The sequence below is a fragment of the Canis lupus genome, chromosome 3, assembly GCF_003254725.2.
Source record: "Canis lupus dingo isolate Sandy chromosome 3, ASM325472v2, whole genome shotgun sequence".
In the NCBI taxonomy this organism is placed as follows: Eukaryota; Metazoa; Chordata; class Mammalia; order Carnivora; family Canidae; genus Canis; species Canis lupus.
In genome coordinates, this window is record NC_064245.1 from 15,270,429 (window position 1) to 15,293,956 (window position 23,528).

The following is a 23,528-nucleotide window of genomic DNA, read 5'->3' on the forward strand; positions in this document are numbered from 1 at the left end:
CAGGCCCCTCCGCACGGAGCCTCTTCCTCTGCCCGAGCCCCTCCGAGCTGCTCCCGGGGCCGCGCAGCCCCCTCCGCGGAGCCGCCGCCCGAGCCCCTTCAGCTGCTCCGGGTCCCGCCGGGTCCCGCCGTGCGCGCTGCAGCCCTTAGGGAGCTCGGCGCACTCTCCTGGGCGCGCAGTTGCTGTTACTGTCCCCGGGAGCCCGAGGGCATCCCCGCCCTCCTGGGTCCTGCTCCAACTCCCCGCGAGCCCCTTTCCCCCGGGAAGGTCGGTGCAGCTCCTGCGTCTCCGGGACGGGGCTCTCCTGTCCTGGGGACACTCGCCCCGGCCTCAGCCCGGCTCCTCGCGGGGCCCCTCCCCCTTGGAGGCCTTTGTTCCTTTATTTCTTTTTCCCCGTCTTCCTACCTTGATAGAAGCGCGAACTCTTCTCACTGTAGCATTCCAGCTGGTCTCTCTTTAAATCTCAGGCCGAATTCATAGATTTTCAGGATAATTTGAAGGTTTTCTAGGTAGTTTGGTGGAGACAGGTGATTTGGAGACCCTACTCTTCCGCCATCTTGCTCCTCCCCCTTGTGCAGTTTTAATATGATAAAGTTAGGTATTGATTTTGGTATTTATCCTACTTTGAATTCTCTGTCCTGCTTGGGTGTGTGGTTTTGTATGTCATTAACTTTGGGAAATTTTCAGTCATTATTACTTGATATATAGTTCCTGTGTTCCTTTCTCTTTCTTCTTATGGTATTCACATTCTATGCATGTTATACCTGTTAAAATTGTCCCAGAATTCTCAGTTATTCTGTTCCATTTTTGCATTCTTTTTTTCTCTTTACATTTCTGTTTTGGATGTGTCTATTGGCATATTTTGAAACTCTAATTTTTCCCCCCCTTGGCCATGTCCGTTCTCCTGATGCATATATCAAAGGCCTTCTTTATTTTTGTTACATGTTTTTGATTTAGCATTTCCTTTTGATTCATTCTCAAATTTTCATCTCCTCTCTGCTTACATACTTACCTGTTCTTTTGTATTGTCTAATAAATTCCAATAAATTCTTTGACATGTTAATCATAGTTGTTTTAAATTCCAAGTCTGATATTTATTTCCAAGTTCTTTGCCATACATGAGTCTGGTTCTCATGCTTGATTTATCTTTTCAGACTGTTTCATTTTTGTCTTTTTAGTATAGCCTGGTAATTTTTGTTGAAAGCTGGACACAATATTTTGGAAGAAAAGGAACTTCAATAGATGGGTCATTAGTTTCAGGTTTTATGTTTATATGGCTAGAAGTTAGGCTGTGTTTACTATTTGCTATACCTCTGGTGTCCAAGGCTAAAATTTTTTCTGTGTTTAGTTTTGTCTCTCTCATTGTCTTTGAGTTTTCCTAGAGACCTTAAATAGGATGTGAGTCTATAGTTCTTTGCTGTAATTCCCTTTTATTTTACAGGAACCCTAAAGGTGTGGTGGTAATGTGGGGAGGTGTGGGAAGAAATGTTCTATGCACGTATCTCTAGATCTCATTCTTTTAGTGAACCCAAATTGGGCATTTCCCTTCCCTCATGTCAGATAAGCTCTGGTAAAATAACTTCTCTTATGGGCAGGCCTTATTAAGAAGGACAGAAAGATCTAGAATATTTCAAAATGATTACTTTTCCCCTTCCACTGCTGGAAGCAGTAAAGGATTTTTCTTTTGTCTTCACACTGAAAACCTAGTGGGACTCATGAAAAATAAAATCAGCAGACGTTTGGGAGATCTCTTTAAGGCTGTACCTCCTATTAATTTTTAATTCTTAAGCTAGTCCATACTGAGCCTGAGCAGTTAATCAATTACAGTGTAAGGTGTTCCTTCCACAGTACTGGCTTCAACCTACAACTTCCACACACACACGGCTTTTACTCTAAGCCCTGATTCTCTGTATCTGCATGTTTCTCCAGTTTTCAGGATACTAGTTTGCTCTGTGACCTCTGATAGATTCTCTGATAGATTTGAGAAGAGTTGTTGATTTTTAATTTGTTCAGTGTTTTTCTTTTTGTGAGGATGAGAGTGACTGCTTCCAAGCTCATTTTATATGTTGGACAAGATACTGGAAGTGTATGTATTTATTAAAATGAAGATTTCACTTTAGAGCATGTTTAGTCTCTGAAGCTTTGTATGAACTTCCCCAGAAACAATGTTTCCAGTGAATATTTGAACACCGATGACATTTGGACAAAGATTTTTTTAATCTCCTTTTGAAATTATCATTTATTGATTTTTTTCTGAATGCAAAGTACAGTCTCATGCAAGCAAGAAGGCAGTGAATGAATCCTTGATGCTTTCTTTCTAAACCTTGATTCGCCAATTCGAAAAGATCTTTTGAAAATCTGAAATACTTATCTCCCTCAAAACATGTAGATAGGATGAATAGTGAGGAGAATTTGTGTACGAGTCTTAACTCCCTTCAGTGTGCCAGGTATTATTCATTGTGGCTACAACAAAGAGCAAAGGTGGGATACCCAAATTATAATGTTGTAAGGCTAGCCAGGTAACAGAAAGATAAATGAAATGAAACCCATAAATTACATGATGCTTATTCAGTCATGTCCAGAGAAGTATGAAGTGGGACATTTCATCTTATCTTGGTAGGATTGAGATGAGGCATGAAAAGTTGCTTGAAACAGTTGACATGTGACAGGGTCTAAAGAGAACATTCAAGGCAGACAAAATTGCCTAAGAGATAGAGGATTTAGTCTATGGTTGCTTTTATTCTGCAGGCATGAATTAGAATGACAAACTGGGCACGTTACATAGTGTTTCTCCAACACTCTACTGATGTATGGTTTTATTATTTGTTTTGATATTTTGTGAAGACACTTGCCCTATATTGTATTTTGAAACCAAATGTAAGCAGGTTTTGAATTGTTTTCTATTATCCTGTAGTGTGAAAGCTGAAAATTAACTGTAATATTTTATTTCATATGACTTAAGGTATGAACTGCCAAAATAGTTTAAATTTTTAATTCCCAAATTATGTCTCTGGAGTATTTGCTTAGTGGTAGAATTCACTTGGGTTTGAATTAAGTTTGATTGGTTTTATTATTGCTTTAAACATAGGGATATTTTATGATTTCATAGGTAATAGGAAATTTTCAGAAATGATAAGCCACTCATTTTAGCTAATCTCATTTAGTTAGGTCATTTTTCTTGAAGTGGCAGGCCATTATATAACTTCATACATATTTTGTCTGATCCTACATATTTTTAGTTTATTTTTTCAGGTTTATAGTACCACTACCTTCAGGTGAGGGTATAATGAACATAATTTTAATTACTACATTAAGATATAGGAATACTATTTGATTAATAACTATTAGATTATTACCTTGTTTTAGTGTAGTGTTGTAGCATTTGAAATTACCATTGCTAGCCAAGGTAAAGCTATTCTAGCATGCATCATACTCTTTCTAAAATGAATGAATACATATACATAGAAGAAAGAATTTGGGCGTCCTTAAAGAAAGCAGAATAGAGAATCTCTTTTAGATTACAGAATACAGCATCAAAACAGTTGACATCCTAATATTCTTTTAAAAAATCACCTTATGATTTTGTTTCATAAAATTTGACTTTCAATTATGTTGCTGCTAAAATTATTCTTTGAAATATTTGCATAGATAATTAAAGACATTTTTGGAGGGAGCAACACTCCTTAAATTGACAATTAAAATCTACTAAATCATTGCTTTTACTTGGTATCATTTTCCTCACTCTCTTTGCTTTCCTTCATAGAAGGAGTGCATTATCTTTCTAGTTTTGTTGTAACAAATTGCCATAAGCTCAATGGCTTAAAGCCACATAAATATATTATCTCACAATTCAGTAGGTCACAAGTCCAGTATGACTGTTACCTGACTGAAATCAAGAAATGCACAGGCTATGTTCCTTTTTGGAGATCCTAGGAGAGAACCTTTTGCTGCTTATTGGAGTTGTTTGCAGAATTCAGTTCCTTGTAAATACAGGACTGAGGACTTGTTTTCTTACTGGTTATTAAAGGGTGATTCCACCTTTTAGAGGCTTTTAGAGAAACCACATTTCTTGGTTTACATCTCTTTCCTCCATCTTTAAAACCAGCAATGACCATTCAAGGTCATTGTACTTTGCATCCCTTTGTTCTTCTGTGATCTCCCAGTTTTAAAGTTAAAGGATTGGGTTGGGCCAGTTTGGATAATCCAGGATAATCTCCCCATGTCTGGTCCTTAACCTTAATCATACCTTCATAATTCCTTTTACCTTATAACATATGAGTAGGTTCCAGGAATCAGAATGTGGACATCTTTGGGGAACTGTATTTTGGCCTGCTACAAACAATAATACTAATTGGTGCCTGGCTTTACTGGATTAATTTTCCTTTTTAATACTGACTTTTTCCTCCTTGATTCAGTAAATACAAAAGAGGTGTTAGGATTCAGTCAAGATAGTACTTTATGAGGTACAGTTCCTTTCTGGACATCATAGGGGAAAACAGATTCTAGAAACACTGAAAAAAGAAAATATGGTTCCAGAATACTGCTTTGAAAAAACAGGAAGTCCTTGTATATTTTTGCAAGTTTATATTGCCCTTATTTTTAGTTTTAAAGTTTGTAGTTATTCACATAGCAGCAGGAAGTAAGCCACAGTCTCCTAATTTAGTATTAAAACATTTCAGTTATAAAATAAATAAATATAAGGAATATAGTGTACAACATGATGACTAAAATTAACACTGCTGTAGGATACATAGAAAAGTTTTGAAGAGAATAAATCCTGACATTTCCCATCACAAGGAGAAATTTCTTTCCTTTTTTACTTTTTTCTTGCTTTTTGTTTTATCTACATAAGAAGATGGATGTTAGCTGAACCTGTTGTAATCATCTCACAGTATATGTAATTGAAATTATCATGCTGTAATGCCTGAAAATTATACAGTGACGTATGTCAATTATTTCTCAATAAAACTGGAGGAGGGAGAAACACGCAAAGATAGAGAAATATTCAGAGCAATAACATAATAATTTATGTGAATTTTGATAATGGATGACATTATATCTTAATGTGTTATTTTTTTCCCCCACCTAGATTATCACGAAGTATGTATATGAGCTCTTGGAAAAGGACTGTAATTTGAAAAAAATCTCTATCCCAGTAAGTCCAGTTTTTTAAAATGATTAAATTTCCAAATGAAATAGTTTTCAATTCAGAAGAAAATGTTTATATTACTTTAACTGTGATAAGTACATTAAGGTCCTAATGGATTGATACTGATAATGATAATATTAAATGCCTGTCAGTATACCTCATTTCATTGTGCGCAATAATTCTTTAAAAGTAGTGCTCTTCAATGTAGAGAAAAAAAATATTGATATCCAGCCTTTTTTGAAAATGATGATGCCTTTAAAAAGACTATGTCCTCTGCCTCTTCTCATTTAATTGGTTGGTATTATTTATTTTTACTTATTTATTTGAAGTAAACCCATATACTTGATGTTGTACTAGACATTCACTATCTCATTAATTATTTCCTGATTTTTAGAATATTACATATTTTATTTCTATGTTATTTCCTATATACATTTTCAATTCATTCCTCATGCTTCCTGTTTTATAACACTGCTCCTTCTATTTCTTGTAGAACATTTTTTTCAAATTTTGTATATTTTGCCATTTCAGAGTGAAAAGTTTGAGATTTGTTCTCAGTCTCAAATTCACACACAAAAAAATTTTAATGTAAAAGTATAATAAAAAAATGAAGAAAAAGTAACCTGTATATGAAGCGATGGTGACCCTAGATTAGATGATCCTTACTGTTAATGATAACTCTTTGATTTTATGATAAATAAAAATCTGAAGGCTTAATGAAAGTGATTAACTTAAGTTACAAAACTTTGCATATAAATATTTTATTTACATGAAATCTTGCATGAGATTTTTAAATTCCTTGGGTAAGCTATTCAACTATGAATTGGAGGGTTTGAAGATTTAATATTTATCCTCACAAATTAATTTAGTAGTTCAATATTTAAAAGGAAAATCTATTTTATATTTATATAAATAAGCTTATTTATATAAATAAGCTCAAATGCTAGGTCACATTGTTAATCATTTATTCAATAGATATTTGTTTAAGAGTCCTTGAGGTGCCAGGCACTGTTCCAAGTGCTTGTGATGTATTAGTGAATAAAATATTATTCTATGTAGTAGCTAGGCTAACCCTCATTTATTTGGACACTTTTCTTCCTTTTGTTCAATCTTCCTTTCTTGCTAATTTTATTTCTTTCGAAGTTCCTGAAGAAAATATTAAGGAGACTTGGCTTGATTTATTGTTACAATACAATTAATACTGAGCCATTTAAATCTGTAATACTAGTTGTTACATGGATTTTTTTTTTTTTTTTTAGTTACATGGAATTTTTAAACTCACTTTAATCCCTTAGGTTTCCAGAAGAAATCAGAAGTTAATTGGCCATATAGATTATGTTATATGGTTAAGTTTCACTAATTTTCTTTATAGAAAGCTTGAGATTAGGGTTAGGAGGACTTCGTTTTATAGATCTGATTACTTTCCTCTCATTTAAATTTAAGCTATAAAGCTAATAAGCATAGAGAAAGCTTTGCATTATAGGAGACCCATATTAACTGTCCTGTTCATTTTTGGTTAGTAAACATTTCCTAATTTGGTAAACAGAAAAGAACCCAAAATTTGTTTTATTTATCTGAGGAAATTAATGTCTCTCCTTAAAATATAATCATATATTTTATATCATTGTGAAACTTTTCTTTTATAACTATTAATTTTCTCTGGAGTCCTCTTAAATCTCAAAGCAAGCAGTGAAGGTGGTCTTTGTTTTGTTTTGTATCAGTGTTTTTCTTTTTATTGTGGGAATACACCAAAGTGTTTTTTGTTTTTGTTTTTCCTGATGATGAACTGTTTTAGTTTTATAGTTGACCTATTTAATAAAGAAAGAAAGACTTCTTTTCTTTTCCTTCCTTTTCTTTTTATAAATAACAGCACCGTGTGGAAAACCATGATTTGATGGTAAAGGTCATGATCATGTCCCATGTTTACTCCCTACCTTACATATGTTCTCATGTATACATTATTCTCAATTGTAAAGTCTCAAACTTGTGGAGAATTTTAGATTATATACATTAACTTAATAACTTGATTATAAATTTTTATTCCTTTTATTGTCAGGTTTAAATGATCATCACAATTACTGGGGCTCATGAGTATCCTAAAGTGAATTGTTAACTGCTAAAAATTGTTTGTTCTCACTGATTTGAACTTGATTGGTTAATAAAGTGAGGTGGTGCACTAGAATGACTTTTATATGCATTCCTTAATGAAAGCTCAGTTTAATGAATTAGCACTGTTTGAAGACAATGGCCTTGGAATAGCGGTTTTCAAACTTAATTAAGCTAATGCAGAAAGTTATGTTTATTCATATACTATTCATGCTATTTAAACTTACCACTAACTTTTTACAAAGTTATACCAACTTTAGAGTTCTGTGTTAAATTGAGGTGAATATAAGCCAATGACCATCTCAGATACCACTTTTTTTCCCCTTAATCATTAATACCACTATATTTTTCATTTTCATTGTTTCTATTCCCTTGAATACTCTGATATTCTCAGGTTTTCAAAGTTAATTCTTCCGCATGTTCAAGTGAAACTTTTATTCATTTATTCATGGCTACCTTAATTTGCAGCCCTTAAAAATTCTTGAACAGAATTTTAATATAAAAAACACATTTTTATCTTCTGAAAATAAGCACTCTTCCAGTTTTAAAGTGATTACTGTGGAATTTAAAGTGCCAACATTCCATTGCTTAAAAAATTGACTCAGTTCCTTGGTAACAGGGGACTTAGTCAAATAGAGAAAAGAAATAGTGAACAGAACCTACTGGAAAGTCCGTAGCCACAGGGTTTTTTTATTAAGATAAACAGATGTCCATTTCCATAGCCATTTCAGGATCCATTAAGGCCTCAATGATTTTAAGAGGTATTTTTATTTGTGCACATTTAGACGTACTCTTTGGTAAATGAATGACTGGACACCTCTGTGGCCTCCTTTTTATTATGTATGACAGCTTTGCTTTTTAATTTTTTCTTTTCTTAGCACTTTTTTTAAAAAGCCATTTTAACTGAGTGATTCCTCTGTTTTCATACAACATTCGTAGGTAAAAGGGAATTTTTCTTCTCAGATTTGATTTTCCCCATCTACTTTCCTTACTCTGACTCAGTCATACCTGCTGCCATCCTAATTTGCTTACTCTGGACATCACATGCAAGAGAAGCTAATGTGACTGACACTTCATACTTACTGCATACTTAAGTACTACTAATACACAATTAGGTCATTTGTAATTTTTAGCATTGTGTAGCTCTTTTAAAATACTTTGTAGTCATATATTAGTTTAGTATTCAATATATGCTTTCTGAACCAGGCAAGTATTATAACAAATTAAGAGGACACATTATTTAGTTAAATGCCTTTTATTTAAAGGAAGTAAAAAACAAATAAATAAAGGTCACTGGTGATGCTTGATAACATTCCTTATTCCAAAAGTTATTCATTCTTTTATTTACTGAGTGCCTGCAATGTGCCAGCCTCTCTTTTAGGCACTGCAAACAGAAAAGTCCATGCCTCCCTGGACTTGCATTCTAGTGGTGGGAGGAGATGATTAATTAATAAACTGTTATATAAACAAATATAGAAAGCATACATTAGATTGTGGTATGTGCTTTGAAGGAAAATAAAACAGAGAAAGGGGCCAGGGAATTCTTGGGCAGATGCTTAAATGGGGTAGTCAGGGAAGGCTTCATTGAGGAGGGGATATTTTTTTAAGACCTATGGCCATGCTCTTCTTGCTTAAATAATTACCCTTTACACAAATGGCCACCAATCTGTTTGTTTTAAAATTAAAGAACTTTAATTTTTTTTCTCTTCCCAGGAATAGTGAGTGACTGGGAACACTCAGAATCCAGGACTATTTTATATTATTTTATTTTGTTGGTATTGAGAGCTTTTGTCTGTTTTTTGGCTTTGTAATTTTATGAATATATACTGCTGATAAAGTGAAGAGCTATTTCATTACACAGTATGTGGACTGAACTCCTCTATTTGAGGATGTGTATTACCAGCTTTCAAGGCTTTAGCTTCTGGCCCTGACATGGCTGCACAAAAGCTTCCATTCCCAGTTACTAACTGCTGCTGATGTGGAATACCACTCAGTGCAGACCATCAGTCATGTATAAAAGGTTGGGAAATTATCCCTTCATAAGTCTTGAGTCTTTCAAATCTAAAACATAGATCATTTGGTTTAAACCTAAACATTAAGTGCAATCAAAATGTATAAAATATTCATTCCATAAATAAGTACTATATAAGATGTAGAAAAATATTCATCATTTAAATATCTAGTACATAAAGTAAGGTTATAGGAATACATACATAATATTCCTTTATCAAATAATTGTTATTTGAGCCTGTGTTAATATTCTGAATGAAATTTCAAAGACCAGGGCAGTCTGGGTGACTTAGCGGTTTGGTGCTGCCTGCAGCCCAGGGTGTGATCCTGGACACCGGGGATCGAGTCCCATGTCAGGCTTCCTGCATGGAGCTTGTTTCTCCCTCTGCCTGTTTCTGTGCCTCTCTCTCTCTGTGTGTCTCTCATGAATAAATAAATAAAATCTTAAAAAAAAAAATGAAATTTCAAAGACCATTTATAGTAGGTGATTGAATTTTAAATAGTTCCTCTCCTACCTTTTAAAAGCTGAGCACTATTCCTGGCTAATATATGATTTTCCAATAGATATATGCTCCAGTTGGGTTTTTCTGTTTTCTATTATAGATGCAATATACTTCTGTTATAAAATTATGGACTCATTAGCTGTGTGATATTAGGCAAGTTATTTAAATTCCATAGGCTTCGATTTCTTCATCTATAAATAACTGTAATAATAGTACCACTTTAATGAGATTGTGATTGAAATAATGTTTTTGAAACATTTAGCATAGTATCTACACTATAGGAAGCACTCAAAAATCAGTTATTTTTATTTATATTATAATAGTAAATATACACCAATAAAATAGGGAGATGTATTTTCAATATTCTTTTGTCATATTAGTCTCATGTCTTTTATACTCATCTATCTCATATGTAATTGTTAATCTCTAATGAATCTTTTAATTTTTTAAAGCTTTTTTACTTCTATAATTATGTAATAGCCATTCTATAATTTATGGTAACCATTAGTTGATTTCTCATTTATGTCTATGCCTGATCAAAAAACATTTATTTATTATTTAATTTTTTTTAATTACAGGTAGATGCCACTGAGAGTGAACCAAAGAGTTTTATCTTTATGAGTGAGGATGCTTTGACAAATCCACAGAAACTGATGGTTTTAATTCATGGTAGTGGTGTTGTCAGGGCAGGTCAGTGGGCTAGAAGGCTTATTATAAATGAAGATCTGGACAGTGGCACACAGATACCTTTTATTAAGAGAGCTATGGATGTAAGTGCAATTTCTTTTACTCTTTTTGGCGTTTTTTAGCTCTGGTTTATTGTTGTAAATTATTTTATCCTATCTCTTCAAAAGTACATTCTAAACATAATTTTATCTTTAAATTGTTTTCTTATATGTAATGAAAGATTATTCTACATTATTTGACAGTTAACAATGAAAAACAAAATGGTATCTTAAGTGTACAAAGATTTAGATAATGTCTTTGAAATGAATATTTTTGATTCTAAATTTGTTATTTGAAATATCACTTAAATTACCACTTATCAATATTATTTTAAATACTTATAAAAATATCAAGACTGCTTTTGTAAATCTTTGCCAATCTAATTTAGTTAAAAACTAAGAGAAATCTACTTGAAATTAACCTCTTACTCTTTAAAAGAAGAGTTTAAAAAAAAGTTGGAGTAACTCATTGTCATTTCTTTAAAAAACTCTAAAACTCACAAATAAAATGTTTTAAGCATTAGACAAAAACCTATAAAATGGTAAATTTAATTACTGAATTACTTTATTCTTACTTAAATTCTACCTCTTTAGATATTTTAAAATTGTATTCAAGGTTTTCTGTCCTCTAATAATGAAATTGTTTTTTCTGACCTAGCATTGTTACATTTTAATGTTTGCTATTTTTTAAAATTTTTTTACTATCTCATTCTTACGTTCTGCAGTAAACAACCAAATTTTACAAAGTATGGTTTCTCGCAAATATGTATAGAGATTTTCCTCAGACAAAAGTAAAGTAGCTTGAGAAAAAGATTTCATATAAGAATATAAAGTTGTTTAGGAATATATATATGTGCATGTATGCTTTATAAGAGCTACGTTATTACATTTTTGTAATTATGATGGGAGAGGAATTGTTTGATACATTGATGATTTCAAGGGTCAAAGATAAGTTCCCTGCTCTTTTACCTCTGAAACGATAAAATTAAGTCCTGACCCAGCTCTTAGATAATATTTTTGTTAATAGATTTTGAGGCCTTTAAAATGTTTCAAGTAGAATTTCTTAGGTTAATTGTGTATTTTTTTTCACAGTGTTCATGGATATGCAAAGAACACAAGACATTACTTTTATTGGTTGCAAACTTCACCAGTACGGTTTTAGTCGAATTAGAGTAAAATTTAGTAGAATTGAAGTAAAATAAATTGAAATTTAGATTGAAGTAACTCACATAAAATATTGTATTATTTAAACATTTATATTTCTGGGTATGAATAGTGAAACGAACTTTCTCTCTGACATATTAGTTTGTGATTATAAGAGATCCTATCAGTGATTAAGAACATCATATGTGAAATGTGATCACAATTCAGTGTATATTTGAAAATACAATTTAGTAAAGAAAATCAGATATGTTTGTACATATGAGTGCTTGGTGAAATATTTTATGTAATTATATTGTTCCTGCTGCTAGATCAACTAAGTCTTCCTATTATAGAATATTGTATTGTTACATAAGATTTTTCAAGGTGAAAGAATATGGTAAGTCTTGCAAACATCTATGAGCAAACTCTCTGTTGATGTCCCAAACAAGAGGGAGGAAGTTTGTCAGTAACATTAGACTAGTTGGTCATTTTGTTTTTGTAAGTACTGTTTGGAGGCTAACAGCGTGTCATTGCCTCGACTGTTTTCTGCTTTTAATAATAGCAACTCATGATTCCTTTAAAAAAAAGCACTGATTTCTAAGTACTTCAGTATTTAGTGTATTTAGTATTTACGTGCTGTGAACTTTGAAAATTTTAATTGATGTATTTTTTCTCTGTATTTTATAAAATGAATATGAACTTTATTGTGGTAAATTTCTACATGGTGAATATTTAAAAATGGATATCTCTTCTTAATCTAGATAAAGTGATTTGCTAATTTGGCTTTACCTTTTCATGGTGTTTCTCTGGTGGTTCTTTGAGGGCTACTGTGGATTTTTGTGTGGTGGGAGGACACTGGTGGGGGGTATCCTAGGAAATAGAGGAAGATTGAGAGAATAAAAGATGTTTGATCCTTACTTTTTAATCAAGTTAGCTCTATTCGTTTTTATTTTGTGGACTTTTTTTCCAAAATTGAATTTAAAGCAATGTTTCCAATGTTTATAAGACCAGGAACACTTGCTCTACACTTTATGTGATCTGTCAGTTTTTCATATCACAACTCAAGTAAAATTCGAATATTTTTCAGGATAGACAATTTGTCTACTCAGTGTTGTTAATGGTATTTCTGCTATGGCTGCTCTCCCTCAAGCTCACTCACTCTCACTAATAAAGTGCAAGCACTTTCCTGCTTGCATGGCTCAAAAAATTTTTTTCTGCTATATCCCTTGAAGACTTACGATAAGATTAAAGGTCCTAAAAAAAAAAAAAAGATTAAAGGTCCTAATATTGGACTCATAGCATTATAAGGTTAAAACTTCTTTGCATCAATGGAACCCTGCCTCTAAGCAGACTATTCTGTAAAAAGTAGATTTAAGTCTATGGAGCCACTATGGTTGAAGGTGGGGTGAGGATCGGTACAACTGCTTCTGCAATGACTCCTGAGATTTCTTCCCCTAGCCCTGGGGCTCCTTAGATCACAGTTTGAAAATTAAAGATATTCCAGTCCTTGCATTTTAGATACTTCAGACCTTTATTATAAAAAATTTACTAAGATTTCATCCTGGAGAAATAGTACATATCAGATACAACCCTACAGTGCTTTTGAGGTTGCCATAGCTCATATTTTTAGTGTTTAACAGTCTTCATTGCATAATATATTACTTGGAGTAGGAAACAGTATATCATATAGCCAAGTACTGATTATTCAGTGTTTGTACAGTTTGAGAGTTACTCATACGTGTTTCTTCTTTGATCTTTTCTCAAGTGTATCTTTTTAGGTATTTCAGATGGTCTCTGTAAAATGGGCTAGGAAAGAAAAGTCATTATACTGCTTAAAGTCATTTAATTACTAATTGCAAGTGTAGAACAAGGGTGCAGAATTTAAGGAGTCAGTCACTCTCAGGGTTTTGTAGCATTTGTAGGACCCTGAGAGTGAGTACCTCCTGAAATTTTTCATCCTAGGCACCTCTTTAATCTCTCTCTGCTCAGGCATTGAGTAATTGAGACATATTGTCAGCAAGTTTTATGGAGAGTAGTTTGGGAGCCACTGGTGTGTACAAATTTTTCCATGGCATCAGATTCAATTGGAGGGCTTGTTGCAACATAGATTGCCTTGTCCCAAAACCAGATTTTTTTAAAGATTTTTTTTTTTTTTTTTTTTAATGAGAGAGAGAGAGAGAGAAAGGCAGAGACAGAAGCAGGCTCCATGCCAGGAGCCCAACGTGGGACTCGATCCCGGGACTCCAGGATCGCGCTCTGGGCCAAAGGCAAGCGCCAAAACGCTGAGCCACCCAGGAATCCCCGCAAAACCAGATTTTGATGGAGGAGTATGGTTGGGGTCTGAGAATTTACATTTCTGAAACTCTCCCAGGTGATGTGGGTATCACATTGGAAACACTGGTGTAGGTAGCACTCTTTGGAGTTTATTTATACGTCTCAGGCTCTAGGTTTAGTAGATAAGTTAGAACTAGATGGAAATTGTATAAAGTATGACAGAGGGTTAGAGGTTCTAGGAAATGTTTTATACTAAAATAAGTAGAGAGGGGCAGCCTGGGTGGCTTAGTGGTTTAGCGCCGCCATCAGCCCAGAGTGTGATCCTGGAGACCCGGGATCGAGTCCCGCCTTGGGCTCCTTGCATGGAGCCTACTTCTCCCTCTCCCTCTCCTTCTGCCTGTGTCTGTGCCTCTCTCTGTGTCTCTCATGAATAAACAAAATCTTTAAAAAACATAAAATAAGAGAGATAAAGTTTAAGTTATGAAGAATACTTTCAAAATACTATATAATTCATACTCAGCATGATAAAATGTGTTGATTTTAATAATTTTGTAAGAAGTGTGATTACTTCAGAAAGCTTACCTTTTTCCTAATTTCTCATAGCTGGATTATTTAGAAGAATCTGATATTTCCATAATTACTTACTTTGAGTATAATTTTTATATTGTTATATCTAAGTTTAAAAATTATTTTTATCAATGTAATTGATGTAGTTTGGGTTTTATAACATGGTGGACATATATGTATTTCTCCCTTCTGTTAAACACACATGTAAGAGTAATGGTTAAAACATAGCAACAACAAAAATATTAAGTATCTAGTTATGTTCAAAAAATAGAAAAGGAATCTTTAAATGCCTAACTACAACAGAAAACTTAAAACCACAGTGGTAAGACTCTCAAGGGTAACCCAGAGGGGATTGCTGATGAGATAAAAGCCCTATATCACATAGTATATCTACATTACAGCTTTGAGCTTGAGAGGCAGGTGCTTATACTAAGACCCTTGGATATAGCTAAGGCCTTAGAGGTTTCTGCTCTTTTAGTTTTCAGGGTAGAAAAAACTTATGGCACAGAGGTGAAAAGAAGAAGTTTATTTGCCAGTGAAGCCAGGTAGGTGAAATGAACATCCTTCCTTGGGAAATAGAAGCCACAGACTACACCCCAAAGTTGGATTTGGATTTGCAGCTTGAATTTAGACAACCTGCTTAAGTGTGGGAATCTCAAACAGTGTATATTAATATAAAAATGGATTCTGGACTGATAAAACTCCTGAGGTACTAGATGGAAGCAAACACAAAACTGCCAGTGGCGACGCTTTACAACCCAGAGTAAATGCCTAATGAAGATGAATTTCTAGTCAGAAAGAAAATTATTTAAGGAAATGACTCATCACAAAGAAGAGTCAGGTCAGGCAACTATCAGATATAGTTGAAGAGAGAATTGGTAAATTAAAACCTAGAGTTGAGGAGTATACAGAATATAGTAGAGAAACAGAAAAAAAAATGTGACAGATAAAAAGTCATGAAGAATAGAGTAAAATCTAATATTCTAGTAGATGTTTCAGAAAAACAATAAAAAAAGGAGAGAAGAAGTAATGTATTAGTTTCTGACAGTAAAGACATAAATCATTGTTGAAGCATGGCATAGCTTGAACAAGATGAATGGAAAGAACTTTACACATAAAACATAGTAAAATAAAATTGCAGAACATCAGAGGATACTTTCATGTAATCTAAAAGTCAAGTAAAATCAAAAGGCATATATCAAAATAGTGATTATCTATTCCTAATCCTCCCTTACTTATTCTGTTCCCTAGATATAATCACTCAATAGTTTTTGGTGTTCCTTGTATGCCATCCATATTTTTAAATTATAATACTGTCTTTGGATTTATCAGTCCTTTCTGTTATGGTAGACAAGAATCTCTTTCCCATCATCATAGTTTTTGGATTAAATCAGCAATCAAACTTTACAATATTACTACCACTTTAATATTGTTTATTGCTGAGCCAGGTAGGTACTATGATTACTTTTCATTTTTGTTAAAATTTGTTTCATGGAGTTTTTTTTTCTTTGTAATAATTGCTAATTCAAAACTTGATTGATCTCCCATTAGCGTTTTTACAGGGTCAAACTAATCAGATAATTTCAAAGTTTCTTGTTCTTCTAGAGATCTCTCTTTTTGAACCCTGTGGACTTTTGTTCCAGTCTTGACTGGTCACTTTCTAAGCCTGCCTATCTACCTGTCTTCCTGGGACTCCAATTAGATTGTCTCTTATGTTTGACGACCTGTTTCCTGGATCTAATGACCCCACCTTTTTGTATATATGCCTTCATTTTGTTGGAGCCATCAAAAATTGAATATAAGTTTTCAAACTCTTGTATTTCTGAAAAAATGCCTTTATTTTACTTGTTCCCTTTATTTTGATAATTCAACGAGGCATAGAATTCCAAGTTGAAAATCATTTTCATTCTGAAACTTGAAGGCTTGTTTCATTGTCTTGTGGCTTCCAGTGTTTTAATTGAAAAATCTAGTACCATTCCGATCTTGAATCCTTTGTTTCCTCTGTGGAAGCTTCTTTTCCTTCTGCCTGGTGTCAAGAAATTAGTCATACTGCTTTTAAGGAATTTTCTGTGCCTTGGTGTTTTTTTTTTTTTTTTTCATGTTGGGTACTTGATGATTCCTTTCTATCTGTACTATAAAAACATGATCCTCAATTCTTAGAAATTTTTTTGTGTGTTGCTTCTTGATCTTCCCTTTTCTAGACTTAGTATCTTGGTTTTAGAGTTGTGGATTGAGCCTGTAAATTTTTTGTTTAATTGCCTATAAATTTCCTTTTTCCATCTGTTTTGCTCTAGTTTTGTTCTAGTAGGTTACCAACTTTATCTTTTAACCCTTCTATAGAATTTTTAAAGTTCCTTCATAATATTTTGGAATGGAGTTCTCTTTTGAATCATTTTGCAGACTTCTGCACAGAATACCTGATTTGAGCTCTGTGTTTTTCTCCTCCCCTTCTGTGATCTTTTCTTCTTCCACTCCTTCTCTAGATATGTTTCATAAAAGGAAACATCTTTGATCTCTTACAGGGTTAGCTGCATAATGTGATATTATGACTTCAGTTTGGGGTTTGTTTCTTTTTTTATGGAACAGGGCAATTGCACCTTATATGAACTAAAAAGTAATGCCTGTTTTTAGTCTCAGGGTCCACCCTGCTATCTAAGATAATTGGAACCCCAATTTCTGAGTTTTTCAGAAATTCTGTGGATGAATTGGCTTTCGTCTAGTCATTATTTCCCTCTGGAGACCCTTTTTTTTCACCCCTCTGTAGTACCAATCCAGTTCTATCAGCTTACAGTCTTCCAAAATTTATCAGCATCTGTGTCCTCTGTTCTCTCCACTCTAATTTGTTTTGTTCTGATGGGTTGATACTACCCTTCTTTACTCAGTAATTTGCATAACAGTTTTCTAGATTAAAATTTTAGTGTGCTTTGTGGGAGGAATGGAGATAATCAAAAGAATGCAATATAGTGTTTAATTACCTGTTTTTTATCTGATTGTTCCAATGATAGGAGTCACTTTACACCTTACACCTTTTAAAAACAAATAACAGTAAAGCCATTTTCTGTATAATAAAATTGTTTGTTAATCTTAGGAGATGACATTCTTATGTAGCAATATTTATCACAATAGAATATTATAGGATTTTCTTTTAAAAATCGATTATGAGGTAACTAAATACGTAAACTGTTGCTTGACTGATATAAATTGCAGACCTCAAAAGTTGATTTAGAGCTTTCTGGTTTTTAAATTGTTTGCTTCCCTTTTGATAACTATACTAACTTTTCTCTTCTCATGGTTCGATTCCTCTTTCCTTAATGCATTTGGGATTCCCCCTTTTTGACAGGCACATTTTGTAAAGCTGATTGATTACAGTATTAGGATTTTTTTCCACGAATGTGCATGGAGCCATTATAGATGATTATCTAAAATAGGGTTGAGTTTTTTTTTTCCAGTAATTTGAATAATAAAATTTTGGTAATACTTTCTTAACTCTTGCCTTCAGTTTCTAGTCTTCCAAGTAAGTATTGCAAAGTCTTACTATTTCAGGATAAGTATTTACAAAGTTGGTGACATGGAAATTTTAAGAGGATTCTAGTGGGTGTTGTTGGTTAGTAGATAGTAGTTAAGAAGTACAGTATCAGTATAGGGCATAGTTTTATTTATAACTGGAGCAATGCCATCTAGCTGCTTTTGGGATACTACTTGGTACTTATTATAGTAAAGGCAAAATATAGTTTAGCAGAAGTTTTATATGCTTAAATGGGCAGCCCCGGTGGCGCAGCGGTTTCACGCTGCCTTCAGCCCAGGGTGTGATCCTGGAGACCCAGGATCGAGTCCCACATCCGGCTCCCTGCGAGAAGCCTGCTTCTCCCTCTGCCTGTGTCTCTGCCTCTCTCTCTGTGTGTCTCTCATGAATAAATAAATAAAATCTTTTTTTTTTTAAGGTATATGCTTAAGGTCTCAGGAAATTCCAAAACGTGAAAATTTTCAGAGCTTTTAAATATATTTTTATTTAAATGACTTACAAGCTTTGATTTTTTTATAGTAATTCGAAGATTTGTGAATTAAATAAATACTCATTAAAATAAGGTGCCCTCGGGGATCCCTGGGTGGCTCAGCGGTTTGGCGCCCGCCTTCGGCCCAGGGCGTGATCCTGGAGTCCTGGGATCGAGTCCCGTGTCGGGCTCCCGGCATGGAGCCTGCTTCTCCCTCTGCCTGTGTCTCTGCCTTTCTCTCTGGCTCTCATAAATAAATAAATAAAAATAAAATCTTAAAAAAAAAATAAATAAAATAAGGTGCTCTTTTTTTAACATATAAGATTGGCAGATAAATTGGTAATAAATTGTATGATAATACCAAGTTTGGATATTGTTAGGAATGTAATTTGAAGCAATCTTTTTAGTGGCAGTTTAGTTATATCTCTCCAAATTAAGTGTGCTTATTATTAACCTTATAACCAAACAAATCCATTTGTAGGAATTTACACTAGAGCAGTACACAAAGCGTACATACAAAGATGCTCATAAAGCAGTTTATAATGACACAAAAACTTCTAATCATCTAAATACCCACCAGTTAGGGGACTCTTTGATTAAATAATCTTATATTCATATCATTAAAAATTATGTAGTTATTAAGAATGAATTTTGTGTGTATGTGTGTTCATTTATATAGGATGATGTCTAAAAATTATTAGATGAAAACATAAGAATGAGATTATTTATTCAAAAGTATAGTTATACATGTATGCACATACACCTCCATACATATATGAGTATATATTGATGTTCCTAAAAATTTATGCAAGAAACCATAAATTTTCTTCTTTCACTTTTATTTCTTGAGTTTTTCTTTTTTTTTTTTTTTTTAAATTTATGATAGTCACACACACAGAGAGAGAGAGAGAGAGAGAGGCAGAGACATAGGCAGAGGGAGAAGCAGGCTCCATGTACCGGGAGCCCGACGTGGGATTCGATCCCGGGTCTCCAGGATCGCGCCCTGGGCCAAAGGCAGGCGCCAAACCGCTGCGCCACCCAGGGATCCCAATTTCTTGAGTTTTTCTATTTAATTCTCTCTCCCTCTCTTTTTTTAAATTACTTTCAGTGGTATTTCTTTAATAACTAAAACAATAATTTAATTAAAAATTATAAAAATAATATTCATGAAATATAATATTGTAGTTATTCACTTAACTACTTCTAAAAGAGCTTAAATGTTAGATTATAAAACTGCAAGCAACTTATTTAAATAATTATTGATTTTTTCCCCCTTGAAGACTGACTAAATTTAGACCACTAAAATTTACATTTCAAACTTAAAAACCTGCTAGTTCTTTTTTTCCTTTTTGAAATATGGACTATTAAATTACAGGTTGAAACCAAGAGCACTAATTCCAAATTTTAAAAGTAAACTTTGAGAGAAACTATATATTAATCAAAGAAGGTATAAGCTGTTTCACTGTAGACTTCATAAAAGATTGTTCAAGAAATCCAGAAAAGGCTAAAAAAGCTTAGCACATTACTGAACTGACAAGGTATATGAGGCCATACTAGCCCCCATGCCAGCAAAGGAAAACAATGGAATGACAGCTCTAGCGTTTGGAGAGAGGTTGTTAACGACAGCTTATTCCTTTATGATTTCAACTCTTGACAGAAGACAGGTCTGCTTGTTGCATCATGGCAGATATATCATTACCTTCTGGCCCTGTCATGACTGAATTGAGAAAAAAAAAAACACATCCAGTTTTGAAAATCCAATTACCTTCTGAAATTTTGGTCACTATTTCTGAGATAGATGTGAATAAGCCATTCTCTAATAGCTCTTTGCATCTGTATTGTTCTCTAGTACCGAACTAATTAAGTAATTAAGCATATACTGAAGCTCTTTATGTAGTCAAGTAGAGAGCAAGGCATAACAGCATAGAGCGTCTTGATAATCTGACATCATCCCAAGAAAAATATTACAAGGCCTCTTATCCTTAGTATCTATTTTTTTTTTTTTTTTTTTTTTTATTGGTGTTCAATTTACTAACATACAGAATAACACCCAGTGCCCGTCACCCATTCACTCCCACCCCCTGCCCTCCTCCCCTTCTACCACCCCTAGTTCGTTTCCCAGAGTTAGCAGTCTTTACGTTCTGTCTCCCTTTCTGATATTTCCCACACATTTCTTCTCCCTTCCCTTATTTTCCCTTTCACTATTATTTATATTCCCCAAATGAATGAGAACATATAATGTTTGTCCTTCTCCGACTGACTTACTTCACTCAGCATAATACCCTCCAGTTCCATCCACGTTGAAGCAAATGGTGGGTATTTGTCATTTCTAATAGCTGAGTAATATTCCATTGTATACATAAACCACATCTTCTTTATCCATTCATCTTTCGTTGGACACCGAGGCTCCTTCCACAGTTTGGCTATAGTGGCCATTGCTGCTAGAAACATCGGGGTGCAGGTGTCCCGGCGTTTCATTGCATTTGTATCTTTGGGGTAAATCCCCAACAGTGCAATTGCTGGGTCGTAGGGCAGGTATATTTTTAACTGTTTGAGGAACCTCCACACAGTTTTCCAGAGTGGCTGCACCAGTTCACATTCCCACCAACAGTGTAGGAGGGTTCCCTTTTCTCCGCATCCTCTCCAACATTTGTTGTTTCCTGCCTTGTTAATTTTCCCCATTCTCACTGGTGTGAGGTGGTATCTCATTGTAGTTTTGATTTGTATTTCCCTGATGGCAAGTGATGCAGAGCATTTTCTCATATGCATGTTGGCCATGTCTATGTCTTCCTCTGTGAGATTTCTGTTCATGTCTTTTGCCCATTTCATGATTGGATTGTTTGTTTCTTTGGTATTGAGTTTAATAAGTTCTTTATAGATCTTGGAAACTAGCCCTTTATCTGATATGTCATTTGCAAATATCTTCTCCCATTCTGTAGGTTGTCTTTGAGTTTTGTTGACTGTATCCTTTGCTGTGCAAAAGCTTCTTATCTTGATGAAGTCCCAATAGTTCATTTTTGCTTTTGTTTCTTTTGCCTTTGTGGATGTATCTTGCAAGAAGTTACTATGGCCGAGTTCAAAAAGGGTGTTGCCTGTGTTCTTCTCTAGGATTTTGATGGAATCTTGTCTCACATTTAGATCTTTCATCCATTTTGAGTTTATCTTTGTGTATGGTGAAAGAGAGTGGTCTAGTTTCATTCTTCTGCATGTGGATGTCCAATTTTCCCAGCACCATTTATTGAAGAGACTGTCTTTCTTCCAATGGATAGTCTTTCCTCCTTTATCGAATATTAGTTGCCCATAAAGTTCAGGGTCCACTTCTGGATTCTCTATTCTGTTCCACTGATCTATGTGTCTGTTTTTGTGCCAGTACCACACTGTCTTGATGACCACAGCTTTGTAGTACAACCTGAAATCTGGCATTGTGATGCCCCCAGATATGGTTTTCTTTTTTAAAATTCCCCTGGCTATTCGGGGTCTTTTCTGATTCCACACAAATCTTAAAATAATTTGTTCTAACTCTCTGAAGAAAGTCCATGGTATTTTGATAGGGATTGCATTAAACGTGTATATTGCCCTGGGTAACATTGACATTTTCACAATATTAATTCTGCCAATCCATGAGCATGGAATATTTTTCCATCTCTTTGTGTCTTCCTCAATTTCTTTCAGAAGTGTTCTATAGTTTTGAGGGTATAGATCCTTTACATCTTTGGTGAGGTTTATTCCTAGGTATCTTATGCTTTTGGGTGCAATTGTAAATGGGATTGACTCCTTAATTTCTCTTTCTTCAGTCTCATTGTTAGTGTATAGAAATGCCACTGACTTCTGGGCATTGATTTTGTATCCTGCCACGCTACCGAATTGCTGTATGAGTTCTAGCAATCTTGGGGTGGAGACTTTTGGGTTTTCTATGTAGAGTATCATGTCATCGGCGAAGAGAGAGAGTTTGACTTCTTCTTTGCCAATTTGAATGCCTTTAATGTCTTTTTGTTGTCTGATTGCTGAGGCTAGGACTTCCAGTACTATGTTGAATAGCAGTGGTGAGAGTGGACATCCCTGTCTTGTTCCTGATCTTAGGGGAAAGGCTCCCAGTGCTTCCCCATTGAGAATGATATTTGCTGTGGGCTTTTCATAGATGGCTTTTAAGATGTCGAGGAATGTTCCCTCTATCCCTACACTCTGAAGAGTTTTAATCAGGAATGGATGCTGTATTTTGTCAAATGCTTTCTCTGCATCCAATGAGAGGATCATATGGTTCTTGGTTTTTCTCTTGCTGATATGATGAATCACATTGATTGTTTTACGGGTGTTGAACCAGCCTTGTGTCCCAGGGATAAATCCTACTTGGTCATGGTGAATAATTTTCTTAATGTACTGTTGGATCCTATTGGCCAGTATCTTGTTGAGAATTTTTGCATCCATGTTCATCAGGGATATTGGTCTGTAATTCTCCTTTTTGGCGGGGTCTTTGTCTGGCTTTGGAATTAAGGTGATGCTGGCTTCATAGAACGAATTTGGAAGTACTCCATCTCTTTCTATCTTTCCAAACAGCTTTAGGAGAATAGGTATGATTTCTTCTTTAAACGTTTGATAAAATTCCCCTGGGAAGCCATCTGGCCCTGGACTCTTGTGTCTTGGGAGGTTTTTGATGACTGCTTCAATTTCCTCCCTGGTTATTGGCCTGTTCAGGTTTTCTATTTCTTCCTGTTCCAGTTTTGGTAGTTTGTGGCTTTCCAGGAATGCGTCCATTTCTTCTAGATTGCCTAATTTATTGGCGTATAGCTGTTCATAATATGTTTTTAAAATCGTTTGTATTTCCTTGGTGTTGGTAGTGATCTCTCCTTTCTCATTCATGATTTTATTAATTTGAGTCTTCTCTCTCTTCTTTTTAATAAGGCTGGCTAATGGTTTATCTATCTTATTAATTCTTTCAAAGAACCAACTCCTGGTTCTGTTGATCTGTTCCACAGTTCTTCTGGTCTCGATTTCGTTGAGTTCTGCTCGAATCTTTATTAACTCCCTTCTTCTCTTGGGTGTAGGATCTATTTGCTGTTTT

General features: G+C 34.4%; 1 protein-coding gene across 22 annotated transcripts in view; it reads left to right on the forward strand.

The window, feature by feature from the left end:
* FAM172A (family with sequence similarity 172 member A) overlaps positions 1-23,528 on the forward strand; it is a 425,882-nt gene that overhangs the window by 98,644 nt on the left and 303,710 nt on the right. For 20 of the 22 annotated variants that reach the window (XM_049108251.1, XM_049108242.1, XM_049108237.1 and 17 more), the window contains 2 exons: positions 5,090-5,155; positions 10,347-10,538. In XM_049108251.1, coding sequence (XP_048964208.1) covers positions 5,090-5,155; positions 10,347-10,538 — 258 coding nt within the window. The remainder of the gene's footprint in view (positions 1-5,089; positions 5,156-10,346; positions 10,539-23,528) is intronic. The other 2 variants (XM_049108253.1, XM_049108252.1) reach the window with 1 other exon arrangement.